The 23,575-nt window shown below is 37.2% G+C and overlaps 1 protein-coding gene across 2 annotated transcripts in view; it reads right to left on the minus strand.

Moving 5' to 3' along the window:
- Window positions 1-23,575, minus strand: part of SMARCC1 (SWI/SNF related BAF chromatin remodeling complex subunit C1) — a 138,385-nt gene that overhangs the window by 29,499 nt on the left and 85,311 nt on the right. Inside the window, exons 22-24 of one of the 2 annotated variants that reach the window (XM_072941181.1) lie at window positions 7,419-7,474; window positions 5,885-5,999; window positions 5,063-5,214 (exon numbers count right to left, since the gene is read on the minus strand). In XM_072941181.1, the coding sequence (XP_072797282.1) occupies window positions 5,063-5,214; window positions 5,885-5,999; window positions 7,419-7,474 (323 nt within the window). Of the gene's footprint in view, window positions 1-5,062; window positions 5,218-5,884; window positions 6,000-7,418; window positions 7,475-23,575 lie in introns of both variants that reach the window. The other variant, XM_072941180.1, reaches the window with a different exon arrangement.

Genomic DNA, 23,575 nt, shown 5'->3' on the forward strand with positions numbered 1-23,575 from the left:
GCATTTTCAACAAAAACCTAAAATGTGACTTTGGCTATGGGTTCATGCCATGAGAGCCAGCTTTGAAAGGGCCTCAAGAAAACCACTGGTGAGACCTTAGAGGAAAATATTACTGGAGGTTTCAGAGAAGTAGATCTTTGTTATATAGTGTCACAAAGTTTGGAAACATTGTCACCTCTAGTGATTTGGAAAACAGAAAGGGTCATTAATGAATCTGTGGATTTGGCTGGAGTGACTTCCAAGTAAAATATAAACATTTTGTGTTCTATTATAAGAAAAGAGAGGAACCAAAGAAGCAACTATTCAGTTTTCAGGTATAATTTAGAGGAAATAGAGCAGGGTTTGAAAATAAAACTGTTTCTCATCACTTGGTTACTCCCAGTAAGAATGTGAAATTTAGAAATGGTTTCAGGACAAAGATCACTGGACCTGGACCCAGATATCGGAAAGGTGTGCCCAGCAAGATTTCATAACTGCTATGAACCATGAGTGCTCCATGCCTCCCACCTCCACACTCCTTGAGTATGAATGTGGATGGATATCCTCCCTGTCTCACCACTGCCATATGAGTCCACACATTCTTCAACCTGCCAAGGCCAAGATGCACCACTCCTGAGGAGCTCCGTCTATATGTGAGAACCTGCACTGATGAGATCTTGGACCTCCACACTTAGCCTGATATCATGAGATGAGATATCAGGATGTTTATTTTGCAAGTGGGAGAAACATATGTAATTTGTGAACAGAGGGCAGACTGTGGTCGATTAAGGTGGCACATCTACCATTTGATGTGTGGTCTATGTCCCCTCATCACCTTGAATTTGTATAGACTGTTTGATCGGTAGAGTTGGGTAGAAGTTATGCAGTGCCAGGCAGGGGCCAAAGCAATGAGATATTGGCAGGTTCCCCTTCATACCACCTGAGACACTTTTCAAGTTTTAAGCTGCCATGTAAAAAAGTCTTTTAACACTTTGTTACCACTCTAATATGAAGAAGCCCAAGATAAGTTCTTAGAGATAAGTTTTTAGAGAGGGTGTGTGGAGACACTGTTGCCACCCAGCACTCAGATGGTACTGCCATCCCAGCCTAGGCATCAGGCACGTGAGTGAAGTCATCTCAGGCCCTCCATAACAGCCCAGACATGAGGTGAGCACCCAGTGAACCCAGCTAATGCCACACAGAACAAAATTTTTCCAGCTCAGTTTGCCAGAGCTTCTCACTCATAACAATTATAAGAAATCATAAAATAATTATGGTTTTAGGCCACTAAGTTTCGTGATAGTTACACATCAATGGATAATTGGATCAGGAACATTGCTGATGCTCATGCTATAGATTCTCCAAGTATCTGGCAATAGTGAGGACCAGGGCCTTCCAAAAGAGCTACAGGGGAACCCCCAAACCTTCACATATTGGCTTTATAGAACCTAAGAAGAACAATGAAGTCTGGGAGTGTGCCAGATGTATAGAATATGGGAGAAACAACTTAAAAGAAAGAAGCAACTTGACTGGGACAGAGCTTAGGTGAACTTTATATAGCAAAGCATGGCTTCTAGCTGGCAGGAACAGACGTAGTTTCTATTTAGTCATATAAGGATGAAAATGAACAGAGTAAACTATGAAAATGATTAAACAGGTCAAATTTTCCTTCTGTCTTCTCTTCACAGTATCATTAAGTAAAGAGATACGGTGTCAATAATCAATGTGCATAGTGTAAGTCAACTTCAATCAACATTTATCTGGTAAAGCTGTGTGACTAAAATGTATAATAAAAAATTGCCTATCTCACAAAAGAATTTCAGGCATAAAGGAATAAGTTATGAGATATTTCTGGGGGGTAAGAAAAAAAATCTTCCTGTTGCCCCGGAACTAATATCCAGTTACCATGAAGACAAATCTATTTTCTATAGTATGTGGGCATCGGGTGGTAGCAGAAAAAAATTTAAAGGAAATGTCTATGGTCTTGAAAAAAAAGTGATTTCTGCTATCTTAAAAGAATTGAATCCTACTGCTGCTGATAAAGAGAACATGTTCTATTTTCTGGGGTTTCTAGTTTATTCCAGCAATGGTTCTGGATTCATCCTTCCAGCTAAACCCAGATGGAAGGGATGGAGAGCAACCAGCCAACAGTGCTCCTCCTCACACCCACACACCACTTTTCAGGTGGGTTAGTTCACAGCTTGTCAGTAGGAGGAATGAGAAAATGGATATGCTACCCAAGAGCCCCTCTTACGGTATGGATGGGGAAAGCCAGAGAGCATGCCCACCCTATCTGTTTTGAAGCTAGATCTAGAACCTCTAATTACCACTCCATGTCAGAGTGTGACAAACAATTAAAATGTATCGAGGAAAACTCTTAATAACAAAGCTGTTTATAGACACAGAAGAACAAAAAGAGAATAAGAGAAAACTTGCATAGGCTAGATAAGTTGTACTAATTACAGTAATTTAAGTGAATTCCTTACCCCTTAATTACCACGTAGCACAAAAATGATTATGTGTGCTGTGAAATGTATCAGGTCCAGCTGTATGTAAGTGGCACTGGATAACTCATGTGTGCCAAGTCATGTAGCATGAGCATCTGTTAACACTTTCACAAATCAGTGGAAGATATAGGCATTCTGAGAATGAAGACCCATGTTCCCACTGACTAGAAATAAGTGAATGATGGTGAGAGAGTGAAGATTCAGTGACTTGGAAAGAAAATGTTCTTCGGACACTCTTCTAAACCTTGAATCGAATAAGTAAGGGCCAGGGCAACTGATCCACAAAAGCAGTTTCTCTGCAGTGAAGGAGTGACACGGCTGTGGCAAAGTGTTAGTGGTACACAATATACACACTTTTGTGCCCAAAGCTGCACATACTAACAAGCTATGAACACAAAATGAAGCAAGCATTCATGAAATTTTTCATGGTAGTCTATCATTTTAATTTTTTCTCTGGCAACTTACAGGGACGCACACACTGTGGTACAGAGAGGAGAAGTAGATGGAAGGAAGTGCGAGAGAATCCAGCTCTGTGAGAAAGAAGGGTGTCCAAAAAAGTCCAACTGGGGCTGAGAGAGAGTGGGTTTTGTCTGGTGAACTGCAAGAAACTGTTCAGGACAGACAGGCAAGAAATGATGCTTGAAGACTGAAGTGTCCTGATCGTGAAAAACTCCTGAATTCCCAAAAGAGTTTGAAATTTTAGCCTGAGAGAGACAGGGAGGTTATTTAAGAAAGTATGCTCATATTTGTATTTGTATGATTCCATTTATATGAAGTCATGGTGTTAGGGAGCAGGCTAGCATCTCCTCTTGAAGAGAGGCAGAGTAACAGGACGGCGTATGAGGAAGCCTCTGGAAAGCTGGTTAGGTTATGTTGCTTGATGCGGGTCCTGTTTGTGAGCCTGCAGGGGTGTTTAGTCTGTGAAAAAATTCATGAGTTGTAGACATATATGTCTGCTTATTTGGATATAAGTTATGCTTCAATAAAAAATTTTAAAACAGAAAAGATAACTTTTTGGCTGAAGGATAGAGAATAGAATAAAGAAGACAGGCAACAGGTGAGGGGGCTGGGCATCACTGGATGAACTAGAGTACCATGAAGGATTTGGCGGCTGAATAGCTATGGAAAATGAAAGAGTGAGAGGAGTCAAAGGCTGGGGGTGTGATGACTGGGCAGATGGTGTGCTCTGCCCTGATAAAAGGCACAAAGGAGAAAAGCCCTCCTGGCTTCCAGCTCCTCATTTATAAAATTAGAAAATATGCCCAAAACAATCCTTAACATCTCTATGACAGTCACTGACAGTATGAACAATGACGTCATTGACAGTATGAACAATGAGAACTTGGACAGCTCAGAGACAATGAGACACCCATGAGTCCAACCTGGCAGAAGACAGCCTGAAAATAAAAAATGCTTTCAACAAAGGGGCAAAACCAAACAAATGTGAAACAGCAGTCAAATAGGTGTCTACATCAGTACTCACTTAAATAAGAGTGTACCCGATGAAGTCCTAGAGGTCAGAGGTGGTAGAGGAGAAAGAATACCTAAAACTGTGCTGGAGAACCATGAAGATCAGGAGGCATTTTGGAAGAGACTGGCTAGTACAAACACATAGGACCTCGATCTACTGTGATGCTAACAATCAGCTGGGGTATCTGTCTGAGCTGACTGAGCATGACCATGACCTGTAAACACCCCTCCCCCACACTGTCTGCTCTGCCATCAGATGGGTAGCCACTCAAAACAGTAGTCTTATGGCTTCAATTGGGTCATCTATGGATCTGTTATAAATCATGTCACACAGATTAAACACTTGGAGAAGTAGTTCACAGCAGCTAAACGGTCTGGGGGAATTAAAGACCATGAAAGACCATCTTTACCAATGGATCAAGAACAGCTAAAGATAAAACGATTAGCTATGTTCTGGTAAGCACTGCTTGAAATGTGGTGACCTATAATGAAAGGAAACTACATTTGAGGGTAAAACAGAGAAGGGGTGAATAGATTTTTAAAAACTTGACATATTCATGCCTGGAATGCTAAATTAACACAAAGCAGGGAAAATAACATTCTCTTTTCTGCTTAAATATGCTGGGAAGCCAATACTATGTTATAAATAGAGAAAACCACCCCCAGAAAAGCTGGCAAATTCAAGAAGATAAGAGCTATTTTAGGTTCCCTCTCTTTCCTTTCAGTCTATAAGATCAGGGTGAAGTATTTATACAAGGAAACAGATTTTTGTCTTAAAAATCACAAATATTTCAATCTGGTAGAAATTATTCGAAGAGTCCAAGACAAGTTCTGCAGGCACATCAGACAGACTTGAAATCTCTGCAGTCTTCACAAGACAGATTGACACAATGAATGAATCGAAGGCAGTCACCTTTTAGGACCAGCTCTGCTATTTCTACCATCCTCCTGCCTGTGGAATTCTTAACCTAGAAATGTCATTCAAGTAAACAGTCATCTCCTAAGGGGTGCAAGGCTCTTTACACTTAATGTTCCCAATAACCTAAAAACAATACGGCCATTCATGGCTTAAGAGAGCATTAGGAAAAGAGCTGTCAGGGGCAAACCTTGGCTTTGGTTGCAGCTGAGGCAAGAGCAGCTGCTGCGGCTGTGGCTACATTTCCTTCAGAAATTTCATGTTCTACTTTCTTCTTCCCAACATCACTTTCTCTTTCTTTACAAGTATCAGTGAATTCCTTGTTCTCTTCAGTCTCCTTTTCTTCTGAAAAAAATCAGGAAGCTTTATTACCAGTGTGCTCAGTCTCAATAAGCCATCTTACTCCTCACCTCTGCCACATGATGAACTAGGACCGATGTTACAAAGAGATTTCAGTCCCGTTTTCTTCTTTTTAAGATTTCTGTTGAACCACTCCATGCATGTGAGTCTGTCTCTATTTGAGATGGATTTTCTAAATAGTACACTTTGTCTTCTCTTCATTTCTCTAAGCTCTCTGTGTAGTTCCCTTGGATATAAAGGAAAATTCAAGGGAACTAAGCCCTATGACCAACACATTTGTTCAACAGTCAATGAAACGCTCTGGGAAACCCTAGGGTCTGGAGGAAATCAGAAGTTGAGAACAGAGCACTTCCGCAAGCCTTTCGAGTCAGGCACGATGGGATGTGCCAGCAACTGACTGAAAATAAAATGGCAGGTCTGTGTGGTGACTTCAGTCGCAGCTGAACAACTTGTTTGTCTATATGACACTGAAAACAATGTAGCCATTAGCAATGTACCTAAGCACAAAATAGAACCCAAACCCATATTTACTGTTACACTAAGAAACAAACCCGTAACAAATGACGTAATATTTCTATACAATTTAACTGCCCACATTTCCCAAGTGGTTTTACTTTTACATAATAAAGTCTAAAGAGTTTCCTCAAATTACCTGATTTGGTATCCTCACTGACTTCACTATCCTGCTCCTTCTCACTATTTTTTTCATTTTCTCCATCTTGTGCTTTATCACCTTCATCTGTTTCATTTTCCCCTTTGTTTTCAGCCTGAAAAAGGTACAAAATAAGAGGACAGGGCATGAGGGGGTAAAAAAAGGTCCTTCGACAAGTGATATTGTCTTAGAACAATGAAAGGTTCCACTATTTCTGGCAAGAAGTGGACTAGGTTAAGAAAGGCCTTGGAGAGAAATGTTGGAAAATAAATTAATAAATTCAAAGAAATACATTTTACTACCTCATCTCCTGACAACCTGCCTCTAAAGCATGAAGTCCCCGCCCTCCTGGCAAAAGGCCAGTGGTACAATGTCCGAAGCAATGTCAGTGGGATTGATTTACATTATTCACTGGTTAAACAGATACTGAATGAATGAATAAATAAATGGTTAGTTGTCCAAAAGGACTAAGAGCACTTAATATGCACAGTGTCAACCAAGAACCAAGATGAAATGCTGCCAAGATAAAAAGCTGACAAAACTCTTTAATACAGTGATTTGCTGATGGTTTTCAGGAAGAGCCACAATAGGGCATCAGTGATCATGCTCTGGGGACTGGATACTTCACTTCCTCTGTGGTCAGGATTTGGTGTCGTTTGCTGAGTTTGAAATCCCTGTGACTTTGGACATATTACGTAACATTGTCTATAAAATGAAGAGACTATCACTGACTTGATAAAGCTGTTTAAGGAATAAGATGAATTTATAAATGTAAAGTACAAAGCACAGTATTTGGGACACTGTAGAACTGCAGTTAAGTTTACTATAATCCCCTTTCTCTCCTATCTATATACAGTTTATACTCACTCAAACAGTAACTGACCGCTCACCATGTGCCCCGATCTTCAAGAGGCTGTACAGCTCTGTTCTGGCTCACCTCGCATTTACAGCCTCTACGAGACAGGGATTAGGGCAAAAACGTACAGGACACTTGGATGCCCTGCGCACACTGGCTTTAGTGTCTCCCCTTTCACTGCCAGCTGGAATATTCGATTTCTTAGCCTCCATTTCAATTTTTGTAATTTTACCTGCTCTTTAAAATCTACTTGAAATGTCACTTTCTCATTAAGTCTTTACCAAATATTTTTCCACTAGCAGTTAAATTAACTCTTCTAAAAAATTCCTTAATATTCTCTAATTCTCTTCTGGCACAAGTATAGGACCCAAACCCTACTATGTAATATTCTTAAGAACCATGATTTTTTAATTCATATTCCCAACTATGCCTGAAAAGGGTACAGAAGAAGTAGTTATAGAGTACATAAATCACTGAAAGAATAAATAAAAAATATCCTGTATTATGCCTTATGAGAACTATACCTTAACCCAGCAAAGTCCAAATGGCTGAAAGAATCATTTATAGTCTCAAGAGGGACTCAAAGTCATAATAAACCCAAATCGTTATGCTGTGAAAGGAAGGTAGTGCTCTCGGTGGCTTTTCTGTTGTGGGAGATTTCAAATAGACAGACTTTACCTTTTCAGGCTGCTGACCATCAGTATCTGTTTCCACTTTTTCCTCTTCAGTTCCTTCTACAAGCAAAGGAATAAAAATAAGTAGTATAATGTGGGGGAAAAGTAAAAGCTATTATAAAGGTGTGAGAATGTCAGGAATACAACATACAGTAACATATACAAATTTTACAACCATGAGGATGACATAAAATAACACATACTTTATGATTCCATTAATTGAAAATTCAAAAACAGGTTAAAGTAATCTGTGGTGTCAGAAATCAGGACACTGGATAACCAGGAAAGGGGTAGGTTCAATGGTGGCTTGGGGTGCTGGTAATGATCTGTTTCTTGATGCTGGGGCTGCTTATGTGAATGCGTTTAATTTTTTTATACATAAACAAGATTTTATCAGTGAAGTAAAAAAAAGTAGTGAAAGACAGTACACTCCTGAGAATTTTGAGTGGGCCAATCCAAGAGAGGAAAAATAGCCTAATGCATTTCATTTGTGAAAATGCACTGAGGGTTTCATTTTTCTGTATGTATAAAAATTAAAACTTCAAAAAAACGTTTTAAGTAGAAAAGGCCAAAAAAATGTATTATTTAATGTATTTAACGAGCATTTATTCTGAGTCAACTATTAGAGAAATGGTGCAGAGCTAGATATTCAATGACCCTTAGTAGTATCACATTCTGGCTGGAGAGACACAAACCAACAAGTCCATCACGTAAGTGCATAGATGAGATGCTGTAGGAAGCAGAGGGTATGGGCTTCTCAGTCAGGGAAGGTTAATATCTGCATGAGAGTTTTCTAGACAGACATGGTTGTGTCGGGGTGGGGAAGAGGCAGTATAGAGATGGACATTTCATGGAAAGGAGACAAAAAGACTCAAGGGGAAGGGGACCCTAATCAGATCTTCTTGCTTCCAGAATTATGGCTGAAGAGGAGCTCCAAGGAACATGATATTTTGGGACAACATGAATCTCATATAAGGTTGAAGAGTTTTTAAAGATCACTACCTTCCCCCAAATATGCAAAGCTTACAGTACCAGAAGTGGGACCAGAGTGCAGAAGCAGTGGGGTCAGTATCTGGTATTTGGGAATATGGAGGGGGGCAAGGTCACCTAGACATATTTGCTTAACCATCAGGACTCTGAGCCCATGGACTAGCCAGATCCTGAGCAGGAAAGGAAGTCCAGGATTCCTTCACAGAGCCAGTCACAGCGATGGCCAACATGATCTCAAGCTACTGGCAAACCCTGGCTACCTAAAGAAAAACCCCCTACACACAGTTTTTTCAATTGCAATTTTAGCCAAGATGTCCAAGTAATGAGTTCACAAAGAATATCAAGGAAGGAAGTCATTAATGCTGAACAGAAACAGTGATCAACAGACTCAGAATTCAAAAACTGCCAAAGAAAGATCTGTCAGATTCTGAACCTAGCCTAGCCATGAATGCAGTATATAGAAAATCATAAAGAGCTTCAATCGACAAGACAGTATTAGAGATGGTAAGATACTGGAAAACACACACACACACACACACACACACACAAAACATAAAAAAATTCCTAGAAATGAAGTCAGGGTAAACAGATTAAACCAAGTGAAGAGAGAAATACAAAACAGTAAAACATATCTAAAGAAATGATCTATATATAGAATAGGAAAATGGGGAATATGGAAACATGGAAAAAGATACGCCAGGCAAGAGAATCCAAGGAACGGTGGTAACCTTTCTGTGGTACTGTTAAGTCAATACAGGCATTAATAGAGTATTATGAAAAACAGACAGTAACAACCTAGAGAAGAAAAAGGTTTAACTCACTAGAAAACTGTTAATTTTTTATACTTCCAGGAACCTAATAAAAGAGTGTCAAACTATATAAAGCAAAAACTGACAGAGGGGTAAGGAGAAAATGAAAATGTACAAAACAGTGGGGAACTTGAACATACTTGTCTCAATTAAGACATACAGTGAACAGTTCTAAAGTATACATGTAGAATTCTACATCCACCAGTTAAAGAATATATATATATATATATATATATACTTCAAACTTACATGGAACATTTAAAAAGCACTCATTACAAATAAAGTAATAAGCTAGTTTTCACAAAATTCAAAAAGTCAGTGACATACAGACCAAGTTCTCAACACAATGCAATGAAATTAGAAGTTTAAAATATAAATTTCTCAGTGGATGGAAATGTAATTTTGAAAATAAGTAAAATAAACACTTAGAGGGAAATATAAAGCCTTCTTACACTTACCTTCGAAAAGAAATAAGGGTTCAAAGTTTATAAGTTGTATGTAAGTTCTGTTTTATAAGAAAGCAGAAAAGAAAAACAACACAGGAGGGTAGGGAGAAAAAATAGTAAGGAGAAAAAAAATCAGAAGCAATAAAAAAACAAACAAACCCCAAACACAAAACAGAGTTTAAAAATATACAATAGAGACACTCAATATATCTCTTCTGTGACAGATCAAGAAAGGAGAGGGAAGGCACAAATTAGTATTAGGAAAGGAAGAAAGACCATAACTATTGTAAAGCAAAAGTGAAAAAGGAAGTGATGGCAACTTACTGAAAAAGAGAAAATATGTGCAAACATGACTGATAAGGGGTTAATATCCAAAATATATAAATAACTCAATACCAAAAAAACAGACAATCCAATTAAAAAACAGGCAGAAGACCTAAATAGACATTGTTGAAAGACATACTGATGGCCAAAAGGTACATGAAAAGATGTTCAACATCCCTAATTAACGGAGAAATGCAAATCAAAACCACAATGAGATATCACTTCACACCTGTCAGAATGGCTATCATCAAAAAGACCAAAATAACAAGTGCTGGTGAGAATGTGGAGAAAAGGAAACCCTAGTGCACTGCTGGTGGGAATGTAAATCAGTGCAGCTGCTATGAAAATGGAGGCACCTCAAAAAAACTAAAAATAGAACCACCAAATGATCTAGCAATTCCACTCCTGGGTATGTATCTGAAGATATGAAAACACTAATTTGAAAGATACAAGCACCCCAATGTTCATAGCAGCATTATTTACAATAGCCAAGACATGGATCCAACCTAAGTGTCCATCAATAGAAATGGATAAAGAAGATGTGGTGCGCACAAACACACACACAATGGAATATTACTCAACCACAAAAAGTGAAACTTTGCCATTTGCAACAACACAGATGGACCTGGAGGATATTATGCTTTATGAAATAAACCAAACACTGTGTTATTATTGAATAGAAGAAGAGGGAATACCTCCTAACTCATTCAGAGGCCAGCATAATCTTGATTCACAAATCAGACATGGACAACAGATAACAAAAAGGAGGCCATAGGCTAAATCTTATTCATAATCACAAAAGAAACACTCCTAAGCAAAATATATGAAAACAGAAAACAGTAGCATATAAAAGAGGCAATATATTATGGCAAAGTAATATGACAGTAACAGAAAGGTGATTTAACATTAGTTAAGCCCACAAACTTACTAGCTCATATGCACAAAAACTGATAAAACTCAGTATCTTTCATGATAAGCTCCTGGAAAACCAGAACTAAAAGAAAAAGCTGGAGTCCCCGAAAGACTTACCAATGATCTTAAAATAAATGTCATTCTTCATGGAGAGATGCCTATAGTATTCCCTTTAAAATTGAGACTAAGAATGGATAACAGTATTACTACTTTCCTTCAATACTACCATAGAGGCCATAGCCTAGGTAGTCAACTAAGAAAAAGAAATAAAAGAGGACTAGAAAGGAAACACGGACGATCTGCAGAGAATAAAACTGTGCACCTAAAAGAATCTAGAGAAAAGTTACTTAATGACAGAGTTTAGTAAGGTGGTTAGCTATAAAATTAACACACAAAATCAACTGTATTTCCATATACTAACAAAATCAACCCTAGATAAAGACATATGAAAAAATAAAACTTGAATGACTTCTAATCACAACACAAAAAATGCCAACCATTTAAAAAAAAAAGACAAAAAACTCTATTAAAATCGAAGACTTCTTTTCATTAAAAGATGCCAAAAAGAACAAGTAGCAAAATAAGGGAAAACACATGCAGCACAGTAACTAGATTAGTACATCAGATTTATAAAGAAAAACATTACAGCAAAGTGAGAAAAGATAGGAATAGTTGTTTTATAGAATGATGTATGATCAATAAATTTAAGGTACTCAAATTAGTTACCAGAAATGTAATTTAAAACCACAAGGGTATGTCATTTTTACACATGCTACATCAGGCTTAACACTTAGGAAGTGTTGGATCAAGTATTACTGGTCAAATTTGGGGGAAAAACTTGGAATTTCCTAGAACAGTGCTACTCATAGGAACAGTCTACAACAAAATAAGGAATTAAGCAAGAATATTCAAGGTTTGATGTTCAGAAATGTTCAATGCTCTTTCTCCTTTCCTTTATTAAGAAATCCACCTTAGGGAAAAAATGACAAATAAATTGAGCTTAGTGATACAAACTCCTTAACTTGAGGTGGCAAATGGTCTACCAACCACACTTCTGTAGCACTGCATCTAAGCAAAACCCTATATGCATACACTGTGAGGCATGTACAAGATTGTATATGAATGTCTGAAAGAGAAAAACAGGAAACAATTCACACTGCCCATCCAATAATAAGAGAAGGGATAATTAAACAGAGTTATAATCACAAAATATAATACTTCACAGTGGTGGAAATAAATTAACTATGGTTACCTAGATAATGTAACTATGTCAATAAATACTGAAAACCTAATATTGAGTCTTAAAAAAGTCTTATAAGTGTAAATGTATCATGTTTTCTAAAGCTTAAAAACAAAATTACATCCAACATATATTAAGTACATCTTTGTGATTTAAAAAATTGTTTAAAAAGTAGTTGAACAATATTCAAAATTTAGGATTCTTCTTTGTGTTGTTTTGTTTTTTTGGGGGGGAGAATTAGGTTCATTCATTCATTCATTAACAGAAGTACTAGAGATTGAACCCAGGACCTTGTGCATGCTAGGCAGGCACTCTACCACTGAGATATACCCTCACCCCAAAATTAAGGATTCTTAATGCTGGGAGTGGGAAGGTGAGAAGATGAGGTAAATGAGAAACAGAGAAAGAAATTATTGGTAATGTTCTAATTCTTCCTTCAGATGAAATATGTAACATGCATTAAGACACATTAAAATATAACAATAAAATGATCCGAACAAATATCAAATGCAGATGGAGTTTTTTAAACCCCAAAACTTCACATTACTCTTAAATAAATGTGCATCAGGCCACCTTTGCTGAGTTAGCTTAATTACATGAACAGATAATTATGTGGGAGAAATTCAGTATTTTTTTTGATAAAAACAATCTGCTTTTGAAATAATTATCCACAATCTACAGCTCTGCATTCTAAAAAGATTACACACTCTGCTCTATTGTGAGGCAAGTCAAATTTGATACCAACTCTTTAATTAGCTATGAATCCAAGATGAACAGTTATATAATATTAATATCTATTCATATAATGATGGTGCAGTTAAAGACAGACCCTCTATAAGGGGGAAAACCTGAAGATAAGTGCTTAGACTTTTCAGTAGATGTCTAATAAGAGTTTAATTATGAGTTGTGCATTTCTCAAGATGCTACTTGGAAGCCTGTAAAGTGGTTTCTATTCTATAAAACATTTTTTAAAGCTGCTATTAGACACCCTCTTAGGAAAAGAGAGGGGAGGAAAAACCAGCTTGTCTTTAGTCTGAATTCTGGTTAGAACTGTAAATCCCTAAGAAGTTGCAGCCACTGACAGATTCTTCACGTCATCTTGTTGGTGATGATAAACTAGAGGATTGAGACTCCTTCCCTACAAATGTATGGTCTGACCCTGTCTGCAGAGTTAATCAAAGAGGATACCAGAACGAGTAAAAAAAAATTCACAACTTCAAACAAGAAGGAACATAACTAGTGAGCCATGTGCCAAAGACAAAAAGGAACAGGAAGTAAAAAAATCAACATAACAGTTTATAATTTGATCTTATGCTGTAGAACAGGGGTTGGTAAACTGTAAAAGGTCAGATAGCAACTATTTTCAGCTTTGCAGGCCATACATCCTTAGTTGCAGCTATTCAACTCTGTCACAGTAGCATAAAATCGGCCACAAAAGTGCTTGAAAATGAATGAATGTGGCTGTTCCAATAAAACTTTATGGACATTGAAATTTTAAAATCATACAATTTTTACATATCACAAAATATTATTCTTTCGGTTTTATCTAACCATTTAAAATTGTAAAAAACCATTCTTACACACTGTGGGCTAAAGAAACATAGGTGGAAACCTGGATTTGGCCCAAGAACCAAAATTTGCTAGCCCCTGCTCTAGAAAAAGAGGTTGAGTTCTGGATCCAGACTGTCTAAGTTCGAATCTTGTCCCCAGGATTTACTGGCTCAAGTAACTTTGGGCAAGCTACTTAGCTGACAGGGGCCTCAGTTTGCTTATCTGCAAAGGGAGAATAATAATATTACCTTCTTCATAAGGGTAGTGCTGAGGATTCAATTAATTATTTCATTTAAAATGCTAATAAATAATCATCTGAAATTTTTACCACCTGGGCCTTTACAGAAAAAATTTGCTAACCTTTGTGATAGAAAATTCATACTAATATGATAGTCCTGTTTATGAATAAAGATACTCTGGAGATGTCCAACCCTCAAGGCCTCAAGTTTAATTTTGGGAATTGAGTGAGGGATACTGGAAAACAGGAGATGTGACTAGAACCCATGAAAATGCCTACCATGGTGGTGAGATGTGAAGGTGACCTCATATGATCCCTGCCTGAAGGTTTTCATATCCTTGTATAAATCCCTTCCCTTGACTGTGAGGAGCATCTGTGATCTGTTCCTAACCATAACAGAATACGGCAAAGGTGAAGGGATGGTAGAAGACCCTGTGTTGTTACTGGACTCGCTCTAGAGCCTCTCCTTACCAGCTTGATGAGGTAAGCTGCCATGCTGTGGAAGCCTAAGTGGCAAAGAATCGTGAGTGGCCCTTGCTTGCTTCCAGCAAGCAATCAGGGCCTTCAGTTCTACAACTGGAATGACTTCTAAAGTAAATGAATTCTGAGAATAGGTGTAATTTGGAAGTGGATTCTTCAATGGTCAAGCCTCTAGATGATGTGAAAAATCTTTTTTTTTTTAAATTTAAGTATAGTCAGTTTACAATGTTGTATCACTTTCTGGTATACAACATTAGTTCAGCCATACATATACATATATATATTCGTTTTCATATTCTTTTCCATGATAGGTTACTACAAGATACTGAATGTAGTTCCCTGTGCTATACAGTATAAATGTGTTTATCTATTTTATATGTAGTAGTTAGGATCTGCAAATCTCCAACTCCCAATTTATCCCTTCTCCCCTGGTAACCATAAGTTTATTTTCTATGTCTTGGAGTCTGTGTTTGTTTTGTACATAAGTTCATTTATCTTTTTTTAGATTCCACATATAAGTGATATCATATGGTATTTTTCTTCCTCTTTCTGGCTTACTTCACTTAGAATGACAATCTCTAGGTCCATCCATGTTGGATCCAATGCAAATGGCATTGTTTTATTTTTTATGGCTGAGTAGTATTCCATTGTATAAATATACCACGGCTTCTTTATTTAGTTACCTGTTGATGGACATTTAGGTTGTTTCCATGTCTTGGCTACAGTATATAGTGCTGCTATGAATGCTGGGGTGGATGTTTCTTTTCGAATTAAAGTTTCCTCTGGATATATGCTCAGGAATGGGATTGCTGGATCATATGGTAAGTCTATTTTTAGTTTTTTGAGGCATCTCCATATTGTTTTTCTTTATGGCTACACCAAACTGCATTCCCACCCACAGCGTAGGAGGGTTCCCTTTTCTCCACAGCCTGACCAGCATTTATCATTTGTGGACTTTTGAATGATGGCCATTCTGACTGGTGTGAGGGAATATCTCATGTAGTTTTGATTTGTATTTCTCTGATAATTAGTGATTCTGAGCATTTTTTTCATGTGCCTAGTGGCCATTTGTACATCTTCTCTGGAGAATTGCTTATTTAAAGCCTCCAGATGAGAATGCAGCCAAGCAACCTCCTTGATTGTTAGCCTTATGAAATCCTAAGCAGAACAAGTTAGGTTGTGCACAGACTTCTGACTCACAGAAACTATGAAACAATACATATATTTTGTTTTAAGCCACCATGTGGTAATTTGTTATGCAGCGAGAGATAACTACTATATCTACTAAATTTCTGAATGAACCTCAACCAAGGGTAAGAAGCAAATTAGCTAGCATCCATGATAAGACTATCTTCAGAGACTAAAAATAGGAAATGGCATTGCCAGTCAGGTTCCTCTGTCTCTTGCTCCATCTCCTACAGATTCAGTATTGATAACCTCAAATCACTTCTGGGCCTCTTCCCCATTTTCCCCATCCCATCAAACCTACTTAAGTTCTAAAGATATGTGTCTCTTTTACCTTTCTCAGAAAGCTGAGCTAAGCTCCTGTTTCTTCTCATACATCAGTCTAGAGCTATTTCCTTCCTGTCACCACCCCTCTCTCCTAGCTTTTGCAATAAAGGGCTTTTTAGTCTAGTAATAATATGGTTAGCAAAACCAGAATGAGGAGAAAATAAATAAAACCATTTCCTAAAGAGTTTAGGGAGCTGGGAAAGTTAGCTTTGAGGAGAGACTTAAATGCTTACAAAATACCAGCCTTTTAAAAGTATGTTATGAGTAAGTAATGATGCCCCCTGGAACAGAACTATGATTATTTGGTGGGAACAGTCTCCATTTCCTACATATCATCTGTAAACTGCCAGCCGTTATTTTCTACAACAGAACCATGTTATTCCTGCTCTCTGGTGATTTCTCAATGACTACAAGGTAAAAGTTCTTCAAAATTCAGCCCCACACCTATACAACTGCACCTGGCCACAGTTCCCACTCCCCACAGACTGCTCGGTATTATTTTCAGAATATGCCACCTATGTTCTTTCCTTTTTCCTTTTTCATTACTGTTTAAAAGGTCACCTTTGTGAAGTCTTCCCTAACTGACTCAAGCATAAATAACTGTTTCTTCCACATGTCTCCACCTATAGCTCTATTTCTTTTTTATAATAATATGCCCCCCATCAAATGAATATTCATCAAGGACAGGATGTTTGTTTAATTCAGTGACTCACAAAGTGTGGTCTAGGTACCCTGGAGGTTCCCAGGGTCAAAACTATTCTCATAGCAACACAAAGATGTTACTTGCCTTTTCACTCTCATTTCGCACTAGTGTGGAGCGTGGCTTTCCAGAGGCTGCATAAAGTCAGCTATAGAAAAGTGGACTTATGTATTACTGTGTTTTAGAAGTTTCCCAGCTTCAATTTCTAATACAGTAAATATCAATAGATATAATCCAAACAGATAAGCATTTTGGATTCTTCATATTTTTAAAGAGTGAAAGAAATCCTATGACCAAAAATTTTAGAACCGTGAGTCCAAAAATTTTTGTCTTCTCAGGGAAGAATAGAATGAGGCCCATGGTAGGAATTCATTCAGCACTTCTGGAGACTAATCATCTCATTCCCTGAATGGCAATATACAGTCCAACCAAGCTCTGAGCCTTATATCACACTCCCTGTACCTAGCTCCAACCTACCTCCATAGGCTGCTCTCTTTTCCCGTCCTTACTTGAACTTTGTTTTATGAGCAACCTGGTTTACTTCCCTTCTTTGAACAACCTTCCATTTCCATCTCTGTGCCTTTGCTCACATTGTTGAATACTGTATGTTCTATAGGGTTGAATACTGTACTTGCTCCAAACTGGCTCAGTGACATTCTAAACCTCTTTTTCAACATTCAGCTCAAATCCTACTTTCTTTGTGAAGCCCTCTTCAGCCTAAAATCACATATCCCATCGGGTTCATTCTTACAGCACTTCCTATGTACGGTGCTCCTTGGACAATTAATATACTTCATTGTATTGCCAATCCTCCAATACTGAATTATTTTTCCATGTATATGGAGCTAGTAAGCCCTAAACTCTTTAGGAAGTGGTTTTATTTATCTTCTCATTCTGGCTTTGCTAACCATATTATTACTAGACTAAAAAGCCTTTACTAGACTAAAACAGTCCCAATTATCAAAGGGTATTACCTGTGTCATCTTACAACTGCACACAGCAAGAGAGCTATATCAAGTAACTGCAATACCTGATTTGACTTAACAGTCCCTAAAAGCCAGACAATTGTATTATATAAGGGAATCCAATTTCTTCCCTAAAATTCACATCCTACCATCTAGTAAATATTAGCCAGTAGGCAAGTCCCTTAAATCCTAGCTAGTCCTTGGAGGTTAAATGTCCCATTATGAGCTGCTCAGAGGTTTGAATCTGTATTTCAATGCCTCTTGAAATAGATCTGAAAGAGCCCTTCAAATGTAACACTGACAAAAAGAGAAGCACACTCCACATGACACGGTCTAAAGATCAAACAATGATCCACTGTTTCGTTAGGTTCACCAGCCTTGCATATTTTCACACATTGGTGTTTTATAAGTATCTGATTTAAAAAATGTTATGGGAATCCTCAGTGTGAGAAGAATGAGGCTATATATATGCTATGAATGGTATCTGAGGCAAGAACTGCGACAGTTATTTCTGGGCTTTATGTTTCCAGAAAGTGACCTTTTCAGTACTATTATTGTCAGGATGCTCTTCTTAATCTCCTGATGGACTAGAGACTAGATCTTAACCTTCCTGAGAACTCAGAATGATGAGCTGGGTTCTTCTACACAGAGCTGTGACAAACGGCTCAAGACGCACTCCTTAGACTCCTGCATTCCACGAGAAGTTAAGGAGCTCAGTGGACAATCCACTCATTGACATAAAAAAGATTTTTTTCTAAACATTCTGTTTGTGATTCAATTTCCCTAAAAGCATGGTTAATTATAAGCAAAAAGCATCAGTGAACTCAACCTCTCAAACTTCTCTAAAACAGAATTAAGATACAGACAGTAAATCTATTCAGTAGCAAAATAAAAACACAAACAAAACCCCAGTGCTTGAGGTCAGGAAATACAAGTGGAGGGTATAATAATAAGTCTTTGATAGACTCTTGACTGGCCCTTGAATATACATGCATATTTCAGCTCTCTGGGGGGAAGGGCTGATGACCTAGAAGGTGCTAAGTTACTGTATTATGACATTTACGTAGCAGAATGTCTTTATTCTTAGGAGATGCACACTGAATTATTTAGGGGGTGCAAAGAATCATGATGTCTACAACTTACTTTGAACTAATTCACCAAAAATAATAAAATAAAAACTTAAAAAAAATTCCTAGATAGATAAAAATGACAAAAAGGAACCTAACTGGCAGGCATATGAGATTTCACTGTGATATCCTATCAACAGTTCAGTATGTTTGGCTACAAGTAAACAGGTTATCAGAAAGACTATTTTGTTTCATCTCCAGGTCAAGTGAAAAAAATTTTAATGAAGCTCCTTAAAAGCCTTAGTGATAAAGTGAAAAAAAACTTTAATATTCAAACATATTACATAAGTTATCTGAAAAATAAATCAATTTACTAATTTCTAAATGAGGTCTATTCTCAACCTAATACTTAGAATAAAACTTTAAAAAATATAGGTTAGACCCTGACACTCTTCTGCTTAAACCCCTCATTAGGCTCCACCTCAGAGTAAACACAAACTTTACAACAGCCCACAAGGCCCCTCATAATCTCCCTCAACCTCTTCTGCCCTGCAGTCCAGCTACTTGTTCATGATTCCCCTTGCTGTTCCTCAACTATGCCAGGCAGCTCCTGTCCAGGCACCTGTAGACTGGCTGTCCCTAATGCCTGGAACCCTTTAACCTTAGATATCTACATGGCTCCCTTTCTTGCCTTCCACTTAAATCTTAGTTTATAGTTCAACCGTAGTTTCTTGGAGAGACATTACCTGACCATTTAAAATTGTAATTCCTCACACTTCACTCTCATCCACAGATCCCTGCTCTATTTTACACCATACCAGCTACTAGCCAACATATTTTTTCTACATATTTACATTTAATTCATACATCCTAAGTTTTACATATTAGACTCCTGTCCACCTCCCACCTCTAAAATATAAAGTCCACAAGGGCAGCGATTCTGATCAGTTTCCTTCACCAGGATCCGAGTACCTCGAACACAATGAACTGTCATAATAACACAACCTTATTTAGTCTTATTTACACTTATGTGTTAAAAGGAAAAACAAAAGCAATCTAACTTAAAACTGATTTCCCATCCAAGAATGCTTATATAGTTTATTCATACACTAAATCACACTGAATTTTGCTGTGCATTTCTCAGCACTTAATCTTGTATAGATGAATCATCCACAGCCACTCCTCCCTGTGTATCTGCCTGTCTCCTTATGTAGACCCGAGGCTTTTGGGAAGGTCTAGGTCTTTTCGTATCACATTGGCCATAGAATATAAGGCAGTATGGTACAATGGAGCTAGTAAGCCCTTAATGATCCTTGTTCAATGAATGAAAAATAAACAAGCATAGCTATGTATTTAACTCCTGGCACTGTGCTACAGCAAAAAGAGGTTGAGCTTTGGGGCCAGAGATTCTTACAAGTGTGCCAATGTAACCTGCCAATACCTTAGTTTCCCTGCTTTATAAAAAAAAAAAGAAAAAAAAGATGCCACTTCCTCCAAATGGCTGTCCTGAAAAGAACCTCAAATGATGAAACAGAAAACACCTACATAATGTGTGACAGATGACTACTAAGAAAGAACTGTTGGTTTCCAATAATTTCTAAGCAGTGTTTAAAAAACGTTTTTCATTTCTTTTGTCTTAACTGCTTCCACCTCCCCCTGTAACTCAGGCAAATGAAACCTCGTAATATTTTCAATTAAAAAAAAAAAAGTAAGTCTCAAGTATCACTACTACTTTATCTCTTCCTAGAATGGTATCTGGCCAAACAAAAACAAAATACCATACAAATTTAGAGAAATCAGTAGAGGATAAATTGAAGAAATGCCTTCTGATAAGCTAACATTTATTTCCTAAATAATCCCCATGAGAAGTCTAATAAATGAAAATAAGAGGTATTTCAGACCTAGCGTTCATCTATCTTAACTTTTATTTCACCAAATACTGCCCCCTAAATCCACAATAAAAAGTTAGATAGGTTAATGAGAAAAATCCAAAGTCTTTTATTTCATAAGGAAACTTACTTTTCCCCCCCTAATTATTATTCTACCATACATGTTAAGTTACCAGTATAACATGGTAAATTATCACAATAAATCTGCCACCCTAGTATGAGATTATCTTGATAAGGAAAACCTACAAGATTTGATTTCAAATCTGTACTCTAGGTGATAAGGCATTATTTTTGTAATACAAAGTGTTAAGTTTAAATGTAAATCTGACACTCCTGTCTTTGAACTCAAACTTGGAATGCAGTTCAGAAAGATAGGAGGTAACTATTGACTCCCCACTGCAATTCTGCTGAGCCAATTCCATGGGGAGTACCATTTGCTGTTTCCTAATTTATGCTGTTAGTCACAGCTCAATATAAATCACTTTAACTATAATATATAATGGGCCAGCATTAGTTACAGAAGTCTGTTCACAACTCATTCAGAAATTCATATTATGCTAGTATTTTCCTTAACCCTTACTAAACGGAAAGGACCCAAATTCTGTTGCTGCAACTAGTGAGTATACACCGTACTTCAGAAAGGTTACCTGATAGGCTACCTCCAGATAATGTGAATGAAATTTACTGTTCACGCTATTCAAAGAATCACCCTTTGTAGCCGCCAATGCTTCCTGCAGCAGTCTGATCCAAGCTTTGCAAACTGTGGAAACCACACATTCACTAATGAATCAGGAAAATCTAGCACCACAGGACTAAGGTTCCTACATTTTTTTGGTCCTCTTTTAAATCCCACTGAATTAGAAATGGCTAACTTTGCAACCTGTTTCTTAACCACTAATGCTCTATGGTATCATCTACCAAAAATTTTAAAAAAGATTTTACATGTAAAAACATGTCCCTGATTTTCCAAAGTACAGAAACTTCTTTGAATCAAGTAAGAAGGCTTTGCCAATCCTTTTCAATTCTATGACCACAGGGAACCAAAAGACCCTACAAATGAAACACACACACACAAACACACACACACAAAATGGGGAAAGGAAGACCTTTCCCAGGCACTCAATAGGCCCAGGTTTTCCTGGCCTGAGCTGGGCACTGCCTCATGGTGCAGAATCACCAAAAAGCAACAGAGATGTGGCCTGGCTTGCTAATTTTAGTCTCCATCTAAGAGAAAGGAAAGTAAGTGAAACTAAGAAATACTGTGGATACTTTTTAATTCTAAGGCTTGGTACTCTGGATTTGTAGCCAATATTAAGAACAGTTAGGTCAACAATTCATTCTGAAGGTTACAGTGAGAGGTTTGATTAATCTGAAAATTTGTTTCCATACCTGCAAAATGAAACTGCTAGGGTGACACTTTAAAGAAAGCAGAGAAAACACAGGAGTAGACCTATGCAAACTCATAGAAACTGAAAGACTAGGCTAGAAGAGACCAGAATGATATCTACTCAAACCACCTAGAACAGAGCACCAGGGGTTCAGATGGTATCATCTATGGTGTACTGGCTGGCAATTTAAATTTTTATGTCAGATTACCTTTATCCTATAAGAATAAATACAAGAGACAAAAGAAAATTACTACAGTTGAAGAATAGATTATATAAACTTCATACAACTGAGATAAAGACAGAACTGTTAGGCAAGATGATAGGAATAAATCTTTAGATTGAGCTATTCATCAGAAACTGCTTCACAATGAAAAAAATCAGTGAACACTGTAACAAACATTGGGAATACTCTACTGATAACTGTATATAAAACAGTATTTTTACCTTGGTGTGAAAATTACCCTCTTATACAGGAACAGTTCCATTTTGAGAAGTCGAGTATTGCTTATGAAGCTACTTTATTAAAATTTTACTCCTCTTCAAGATCAATTAAACAAAAACAGATAAAACCCTTACTAGCAAAAATGTTTTTTGCCCAGTATCACAGACTGGCATAACTAAACAATACATTATAGAGTATCTAATCATGTCTTTCTTGCTACAGATGAGAGAATTCAGAGCTAATGAAGGTAAACAGCCTTTTAAACTTCTGTGGTTACACAGAGCAGAACCAAAAGTAGAATCCTGTCTGCAAAATCCTAAAGTCCAAAAAACAATATGCTATGTATAAGAGACCCAGTTTAGTGGGAAGGGTATAGTTCAAGTGGTAAAGAGCATGCTTAGCATACACAAGGTCCTAGGTTCAACCCCCAGTGCCTCCTCCAAAAATAAACAAACAAACCTAATCACCATTTCCCAAAAAATTTAAAAAAAAAGAGAGAGAGAGACAGACCCAGTTTAGATCCAAAGACAGAAATAAACTGCAAGTAAATCAATGAAAAACGATATTCCATGAAAACACAGTATATGTAAGAGAGATGGAGTGTTATGCTAATATCAGACAAAAGACTTTTAGACAAAAATAAAAGTTACAAGAGAAAAACAAGGACACCATATAATGATAATCATTATATATCAAAAAGATATAATAATTATGCATGCAACTAACAACAGAGACTCAAAACATATGGAGCAAAAACCAGACAGAACTGAGGGAAGAAATACAGTTAAACAATAATAGTTGGAGATTTCAAGACATCACTTCCAAAAGACAGGACAAACAGAAAAAAAAAACCATGAAGTTGACAACTTGAACACCACTAATAAACCTGACACACCAAGCATACACAGAATGTATGTGTTTACTTATTTATTTATTTTTAAATGAAGTACTGGGGATTGAACTCAGGACCCTGTGTATGCAAGCAAGTGCTCTACCACTTCAGCTATACCTTCCCTTTAAACAATATACTCTTCAACAGCCAGTGGGTCAAAGAAATCATAAGGGAAATTAGAAAATACTTTGAGAAGAACAAAAACAAAAATAAAATATATCAAAACTTATGCAGCAAAAGGAGTGCTGAGAGGGAGATGTATATAGCTATGAAAGTCTGCATTATCTACATTAATAAAGAAAAGACCTCAAATCAA

This window comes from Vicugna pacos, chromosome 17 (genome assembly GCF_048564905.1).
Source record: "Vicugna pacos chromosome 17, VicPac4, whole genome shotgun sequence".
Lineage (NCBI taxonomy): Eukaryota > Metazoa > Chordata > Mammalia > Artiodactyla > Camelidae > Vicugna > Vicugna pacos.